This window comes from Sinocyclocheilus anshuiensis, unplaced genomic scaffold (assembly GCF_001515605.1).
Source record: "Sinocyclocheilus anshuiensis isolate Anshui unplaced genomic scaffold, SAMN03320099.WGS_v1.1 scaffold577, whole genome shotgun sequence".
Lineage (NCBI taxonomy): Eukaryota > Metazoa > Chordata > Actinopteri > Cypriniformes > Cyprinidae > Sinocyclocheilus > Sinocyclocheilus anshuiensis.
In genome coordinates, this window is record NW_015539872.1 from 381,337 (window position 1) to 390,231 (window position 8,895).

The following is an 8,895-nucleotide window of genomic DNA, read 5'->3' on the forward strand; positions in this document are numbered from 1 at the left end:
GAGCTTGGCATGTCTTGAAACATATAATTTTCTATCTTTTCCTATATAGATTTCAGTTTCTGTCAGTAGCAGGTTTCGTCTCACTGTTCAAACACTCGGGCTGATGCTTAGGTCTAGTAGCTTATCATGTGTCAGTGTAAACGTGTTATTAAAAGAAAAGATGTATTCCCAAAGCAGTGTTTAGCAGGGGCGTTGCATGGAGTTTTACATTAATTTACATTTATATTGATTTTCTTGGCAGGTGTTTTCATTAACTATAACTACAAACAGTCATTTCAACAGAAAGTTAACAGTACAAATGGTTAGTGAAATTAATTTGACCATTGATGAACCTAACCTCAGGTTGCTTGAATGCTGCTGTTCCTTTTTTATGTATACTTTATGAATATAATTTTAGAATAAACAATATGTGTTGGTGATCCGGTTTGGATAATTTCCAAATCCCACCATCCACTTCTCTTTATTGTTCCTGCAGATTGTAGGATATCAGACCGAATCAGACAATCTAAGATTTGGTCAAAACACGGTTGAAACATGAGGAGACGAATTCCACAGAGGCCCAAGACAACAGGATGTTCATAAATCAGATCCTAGCACTAGTGATTCCCTTTGAGCTAAATTGACCTGTTTCCCTTACAAGAGTTACCAGTCACTCATGGTAAAATTGCCATATTAGAATGATTTCTAAAGGATCATGTGACACTGAAGACTGAAGAAATGACTGCTGAAAATTCAGCTTTGCCATTACGGGAATGAATTACATGTTAAAATGTATTACATATAAAATAGCTATTTTAAATTGTATTAATATTTCACAACATTTCTATTTTTTACTGTATTTTGATAAAAAAAATTCTGCTTTAGGTGAGCATAAAAGACTTTGTTCAAAAACGTTTTGAAAATCTCACCGACAACAAACTTCATGCATCATTATTATTGCTGTTGTTGTTATTTTCTCTTTTTTTTAAATCCACCTGGAAAAGTCAAATGAAAAGTCAAAACTGCCCCTGTTTTCTGAATAAAAAATAATTATATATAACAATTTTATGCCTTGAAAACATTAGAAGTGACTGTGTATTCCTTCAATTTCTCAGTTTTAATTTTTTGTCTTTCTTTTTCTTTGTCTCTCTTTTGTCTGTTTCAAATGTGACACAGAGTTTTGTGTTTATTAATGTTTAATTCATCAAGGACTTGCTTGTGAGGGGGTGTAATTGCTTTATCATCAATAGTCACCATTTTCAATCACTATAATTTGATTACATGGCTGGAATGTTCTTCTAAGCTGTGAGAAGAGAAACACATATAAAATAACAAACTATACAAACCTAATAAAGGGCCTCTACCAGTGCATTTGAATGAGAGACAGTCCAGTAATTGCCTTTAAGCCTGATATAAACGATTTCTTTTTTACTTGTTTTTTCTGCAGATGTTAATGAATGCGAAAGAAGCCCCTGTAGAAACGGGGGGATCTGCACAGATCTGGTTGCGAACTATTCCTGTGAATGCCCAGGGGAATATATGGGAAGAAACTGCCAGTACAGTAAGTACATGTTCTTGTTTTTATGGATGCTTCCTTCCCTGTCCCATTTCTTCTCCCTCAGTCCATCCAGTGGGCTTTGTATTAAGTGAATTGTGTGACAGTTCAGAGCATCTGTTTCACCGGGTCCATGGAGAAGCATGCAAGAACAGCTGAGAACAGACAGTTAAACCCACACACAAGACACATTGTGTCAGGGTGAACAGAGACGGGAACAGTGGGTGTGGCATCTGGCCTCAGAGAGAGCTTTAATTCAAATAAAATGTAAATAACCTATTAAAAGTAGAAAATAAAATGTTCTTTGGGAATACTGTTACATAATAAAAGCGGTCGAGGTGTTTCTTGAGGACTTGACAACCATAAAAAGATTAAGTGTTCATTGGGAACATGACCACCATGGCTCATGCTCCAAAAATATTGCTTGCTTCTTTCCTGGACCTGTAAGGATGCCCTCATGCATTCACAAGGGAAGAGATCAAAGCATGATTTGCAGTTAAAGGAATTGTTAACCCAAAAATGAAAATTTACCCTTAGGCCATCCAAGATGTAGATTTAGACAAATTTAGCATCACTTGCTCATCAATGTATCTTCTGCAGTCAATGGGTGCTATCAGAATGAGTGTTCAAACAGCCGATAAAAATATCACAATAATCCACATGACTCCAGTCCAACATTAAAAGCTGTGTTTTTTTTTTAAACAAATCCATCAAGGCATTTTTTTTATCTTTAAACATGATCTATAACCCATAATAGCACTTCCTCCAGTGCTTCCTTCCTGTATTGTCCTCTCACCTCAAAATCCATCAACATATTTGTTTAGAACTGTTTTGGACTGTATCATTTGTAAACATGCTTAATATATGCATATTTCTCTCCTGATTCAGTCTAGATTATGAGATTTCACTGGAGAATGCAATATTATGGTTTGAGGGCTCATATTTTAGCCGGAAGCAATGGTTTGAACATTTTAATGGTGGATTTGTTATAATGGTGGACAAACACATAGCTTTTGATTTCACAAGACGTTAATTGATGGACTGGAGCTGTCTGGATTATTTGTGGATTATTATGATGTTTTTATCAGCTCTCATTCTGACGGCACCCATTCACTGCAGAGGATCCATTGATGAGCAAGTCTTGTAATGCTGAATTTCTTCTAATTTGTTCTAATGAAGAAACAAACTCATCTACATCTTGAGTGGCCTGAGGGTAAATTTTTTTAGCAAATTTTAATTTTTGGGTGAACTATTCCTTTAAAGGAGTCATGTGACATTGCTAAAAAGAACATTATTTTGTGTATTTGGTGTAATGAAATGTGTTTATGTGGTTTAAGGTTCAAAAAACACATTATTTTCCACATACTGTACATTATTGTTTCTCCTCTATGCCCCGCCTTTCTGAAACGCGTCGATTTTTACAAAGCTCATCGGTCTGAAAAGCGAGGTATGCTCTGATTGGCCAGCTATCCAGTGCATTGTGATTGGCCGAATACCGCAAGGGTGTGACAGAAATGTTTCGCCCCTTACCATATTATGATGCCGTGTCCCGGCCGGAGTGAAGAAACAAAAACATTCAAACCCATTATAAACGAGGCATCCAATGGGGACATAATTACGGATTATAATGATTTATACTGTCTTTTTAGTAATGGTGACAAGGTGGTGACGTTGAATTTGTCACACATCTCATACTATGCGAACTGGAATCGTATGTCATTTAACCTTCCTCCTCACTTCAGAAGTCAACTCTGATGTACCAGGCTGATATTTTAACATAAGCTTTATGAAAGGACTGAAATACTTTGATTAAAGTATGATCAAACGCTTTTGTGAAGTAGTATTTCATCACCTTTCATCACCATTGTTGCTGTTTTATCTAAATCATTTATATTGCTGCTGCTGTTTTGTTGAATAAATGGCCAGTGCACGAAGAGAAAGATGCAGGCAGATGGAGTGTGACTGAATGACACACACACACACACACACACACACACACACAGAGAGAGAGAGAGAGAGAGAGAGACGGCATCAGACAGAAAATGTAATTTGTTCACACTAGATATGCCTTATCGCCATGAATCAAAGGGGATATTAGTTTTCTCAGGGTTATTTGAGATATCTAAAGACATTTATTAAATAGAGACAAACATCTCTATCATCCTCGGTTTTCAGGGTTATTACTTTAAACACCAGCATTTTTTTTATATCAGCTTTCAAAATAAGTAATATATATATATATATATATATATAGATGGGAACAATTCAAATAACTTGGTCTGTCGATTTAATGCAGAAATTTGGTGTGCTTAATTATATATTTAAAAAATAACAATGAATTCTTCCATTGTAATTGTGTTCAAAAACAGCCGGATGGAGCACAACAGAATGGAACAGAATGCTTTCATCTGCCACAGCAATGTCATTTTCAATTATTTCCGTTTTTAATTTTTATTACGTGCATAGCAATACACAAATTAACAAATCATTTGTGCATGATTTATCTTCATTTGGAGCTTGTATTCTTCTGAAGATTATTTGTGGTATTAATTTTGATTAATTTGATTAATCAGCATATCATAATAAATCCAATTAAACATTTTCAATGATTGACAGCACTAATAATAGCACACAAAAAACTGGCAGCCATATTTAAAGAGAAAAAAAATGCTCTTACATACCAAGCCCAGGAAGATGCGTCACAACCTTCCTAGAATGAGTTTGACCAAAGCCCTGTCAGAAAGCCTTCACGTCTTCCCACACTGCTAAATGTAGGATCTCTGTCTTCGAACGGACCCACTTGCACACATGAAACAATCACATTCCATTAAGACAAACTGAGGCACCCCGATGCAACCAGCTGCGTTCGTAAAACTCATGCAGGGTCAGTGAAGGGTTGAATAATAATAATTAATTCCCTTACAACTGAGTTAATTTCATTACATAAAATCGATTGCCGCTAAATTCCTCCAGTCGTTTGACTGACAGTTTCGCTCTATTCATTTCACCTTTTTGTCGTGTTGAATCACTGCCACCTCCTTGTCGTCTTGCTTTATTATGTGTGGCAAGCTGTCACACTGCAAATAATTTGCATGTTGAACGTTTAGGGTTCCTCTCTTTGGATTAGGAATGCTTCTATAATAATAAAATGTAAAAATCAAATAAATCTATTCAGTAAATTACACTGGGCTCACAAAGAGTATGTGGATACATACGTCACATTGCCATTGCTTTCTTTCTTCGTTCATTTATTCATTCTTTCATTTGCTTTATTTTTTATTTTCCAAATTATTTATCCTTACAGTAACTGTCCAAATACTTTTGAAGGCCATTTTAGATCGGGAGACCTCATACAGTAAATCACATATCAAATTCTGCAAGTGTGTTGAGAAATTTTTAATGGACTGAATTCTGGATGAACTTGTATATCATCTTTGCTCACATATTCAGACTGCATGTTGTTGCACTACAAAGTCTCTTGTGCATAAAGCTGTGAATGAGCAGAATATCAATGAAATTTGTAGTTGTCTAATGACAGGATTTCTCACTGTTTAAAAAGAATGCAGCTCACAGCATATCAATATCATGCCATACTGCTAGAAGGATCTCACAATGTATGACAAGTCATCTTGATGAGCTGTCAGAGTCAAATCAAAAGGCCAGTCTTTATACAGTGCTGTATTTACATGCTTTTGTGTACGCCATAGACAGCAGCTATTAGCTCAAGTGTTGGAGGCATTCATTGAAGTCTGCAGCAACATTTTTGTTTTTGTTTTTTTCAATGAGAAAAAAATGTTCCCACAGTTTGCTTTGAAATTTACTTGCGTGCTTGCTTATCATCTGTATAAACTGTATATATTCAACATATTATCAGGATATTTGCAGTTGCCCCCATGTTGACAAAGGCACTCTGTAAATTGATGGTTACATCTCTGTTGTACTCAGTGACTTAAAATTAGTGTTTTAAAGTGTTTAAAGTGTTTTAAATATCTAAAATGTGTTGAGTACTTAGACTTGTTAACAGCTAAAACAGAACAACTTGGTTTTGTCCTTTCTATAAACAAATCAATGGACTCAAACAGGGACAGTTAATTTATGTTTGCAAAAGGTTAAAAAAAAAATAAAATTAAAATTAAAACTTAAAATCATTACAGGACGTATAACACTTCTGGTTTATGATCTATCCAGAATGCAACTTCAAATAATAATAATTCAGATACCATTTTTTTCTTCTTCTTTGAATAGTGTTTTTTACAAGGCAAGTCATCAATACAAATGTGTTTAACCCTTAAATGCATACCTCGGGTCTTTAGCGACCCGGGACATCATTCTCTACCCACTCCCTCCTTCATTTTTTTTAAGTTAGACATCAACTTTCTTAGTATTCCTCAATCTATTAATTATAAACAATAAAACAAGAACAAAATAGTAAAATATAAAAGAATGCTAGTTTTCTGATTATTTTTTTGTAAAAAGTATATAGGGTCGCTAGAGACCCGAGGTATGTAAATGTGTATTTTTTCCTGCACAACTATATTTACGTATCTGATGACTCAATATGTGCAATGCATCTTTTTTCCTCAAGGTGGCACTGTTTGATACACAATGATGTGGTGACGTTTCACTCATAATTACCGCAGGCATAAAAGAAACGAATATCATCAGCAAAAATTGGACTGATTTGAATGGCTTTACTGCAGAGCAATTACTATATGCAATGAAATATAATGTCACTGTCATTTGATGCTGGATGTGGTGAATAAGCTGACAGTGATCAAAATATTGAATATGAAGTCATTGAAAACGATAATATGTAATAATGATTGGCGAAACATTCATGCATTTAAGGGTTAAAAGGAAACCCTTTTATTCAGAAAAAAAAATGTTCTGGTGTGTCAGAACAATATCTTGGTAAAATAGGTTGCACAATATTGGCTCCAGAATTTAGGAAATTGACAAAAAGTTTTACTTCTTTATTCCATTTGAACAACTTTGGGGTAAATTGAAGAATTCTTGGAATTTAAAATTTTCCTCCCACCTTAGTCCATTCTAATCTTATTTATTGCTTGTATAATATATTGTGTGTATGTGTGTGCACTGGTCTGGATGGTTCACGAGGACACACATTTGTAAAATGGCATGGGTATGACCAGGGCCGCATTAACCATTGGGCTAGGCGAGGCTGAAGCCTCGGGGCCCAGACAAGGAGGGGGCCCGTGATTGGCTGTGGAGTAGATTGACTGGTCATTGGTAGTGCTGATTGCCAAAGCCCCGCCCCTCACTTATTAGCGCTATTATTTAGTGGAGCTTTTCCATATATTCCACGCATTACCTTTAGAGATTAAAACGTCACATTTGAATTTGGTTTACCAATCAAATGCATTTATTCTATATTTTTAGTTTTGAACGACCCGCACGTGCACCACGTATCAATCAGGTGCAATGTCCGCATTCACCTCACTTCACTTCGTTCTGGCATAATCTGGAAATGGTCATGCAAAGAACAATCTTCGATAAGTAAAAATGTAATCTATTCTAAAACGAAAGTGAGAGAGGGGCTATTCTAAAAAAAAGGGAAAAAAATGAGGAGAGAGGGGAAAACATGAGTTAGAGAGTCAGTAAAATCCCCAGCTATCAGGTTATTTTACTAAAGATGATGATGGAGTAGAAGTTGTGAAACAGCAAGTGGACCGGGCACATGGAGCAGATAAAAACAGCGCCATCGTCCACACAGATTTTAGGTTAGTTTGATTAACAAGTTAACAACTTGATGGATGTATATTGCTTTTTGTGTTTGAACAAAGTATATTCGCCTATGGGTTGAGAGATAAACCGGTAGAAATATATAAATCGTTTTGCGCGGCATGATGTAGGTTAAGCTTTTCATTTAAGCGCATTTTAAGCATTGTGGTTTAAAAACAAATTTAACTGTTCAGGGACATTAAGCAGTGGGGCAGAATTCATTTTGGCAAATGTGCGCATTAAGACGGTCACGCGGCCTGATTCGCGTGGCACGCGCGCACCTGCTCGTACAGCGCCAGTCTAATCTTGAGTAGTGTTGGGTCGTTCTTGAACGATTTGTTCATTTTGAACGAATCTTTAATGTGACTCGGGAAGAACATCCTATTGGTTCTGTACTGGAATTGGTCAAGTAGTTCACCTGTTTCGAGTCTTCGGGTTTTTCGAGTCAACGACTCAAACCCGACGACTCGAGAGATGAACTAATCAATTCTCTTTCCGGCTCAGACTGCATTGGTTAAGTTTATGGGGCTGTCACGTGATGAACGAACGACTCAAACCGTTAATAGTTATATATAAAGCAAGTGTAGTAGTAGGCTATATGAGATCCTAATATGATGAGATTTTAAAGGGATAGTTCACCCAAAAATGAAAATACTGTCATCATTTACTCGTTGTTCTAAACCTGTATGACTATCTTTGTTCTCCTCAACATAAAAGAAGATATTTTGAAGAAGAAAATTTCTGGTACCCATTGACTCCAGTAGTGTATTTTGTTTTTCATACTATGGAAGTCATTGGGGCCCAGCAACTGTTGGGTTACCAGTATTGTTCCAAATATATGAAGAGTTTATTTGCAAAAACAAATAACTCTGTTTATTAAAATTTTCAAAAATCATGTTTTTTTATTATGTTATCATGTTTTTATTGTCTTTTATTGTGTTAGTTAGCTGTATTTATGAAGAGTTTATTTGCAAAGACAGATAACTCAGTTTATTAAAATGTGAATTTATACAGTGAAGACTATTCATACATTTATTTAATACAATTAAATGTCTTATTCAGTGCTTTAAGTGTTTCGTTAAGTGTTAAGTGTTTTTTTTTTTTGTAATTTGTGGCTGTTTACTTGTCTTAAGTATAAGCTTGTTTTTACTTAGGCTAGTATTTTTTTTATTATTAATTTTTAATATTGAAATCGGTAACAAGAATTATGAAATTTCAATGCATCAAAATTTTGATAGGATAAAAATCCTATTTAAAGCTATATATATTATATTTGTAATAGGGGTCCTACAGTAAGTCATAGCCCCTGGGCCCAGTAAGGTCTTAATGCGGCCCTGGGTATGACAGGTATTACAATGTGAAGGTGGTTTATGAGGACACTGCCTATGTCCCCGGAATTCAAAATATATATATATATTTTTTTTTTAAATAAAAAATGCACAAAGTTTACTGTAAGGGGTAAGTTTAGGTGTAGGGCGATATAAATGACAGTTTTTGCAGTATAAAAAAACATTATGCCTATGGAGAGTCCCCGTAACCCACCAATACCAACGTGTGTGTGTGTGTGTGTGTGTGTGTGTGTGTGTGTGTGTGTGTGTGTGTGTGTGTGTGTGTGTGTG

The 8,895-nt window shown here is 35.5% G+C and overlaps 1 protein-coding gene across 2 annotated transcripts in view; it reads left to right on the forward strand.

The window, feature by feature from the left end:
* LOC107685241 (EGF-like repeat and discoidin I-like domain-containing protein 3) overlaps positions 1–8,895 on the forward strand; it is a 201,740-nt gene that overhangs the window by 119,074 nt on the left and 73,771 nt on the right. For both annotated transcript variants that reach the window (XM_016481755.1, XM_016481757.1), the window contains one exon: positions 1,427–1,540. In XM_016481755.1, the coding sequence (XP_016337241.1) occupies positions 1,427–1,540 (114 nt within the window). The remainder of the gene's footprint in view (positions 1–1,426; positions 1,541–8,895) is intronic.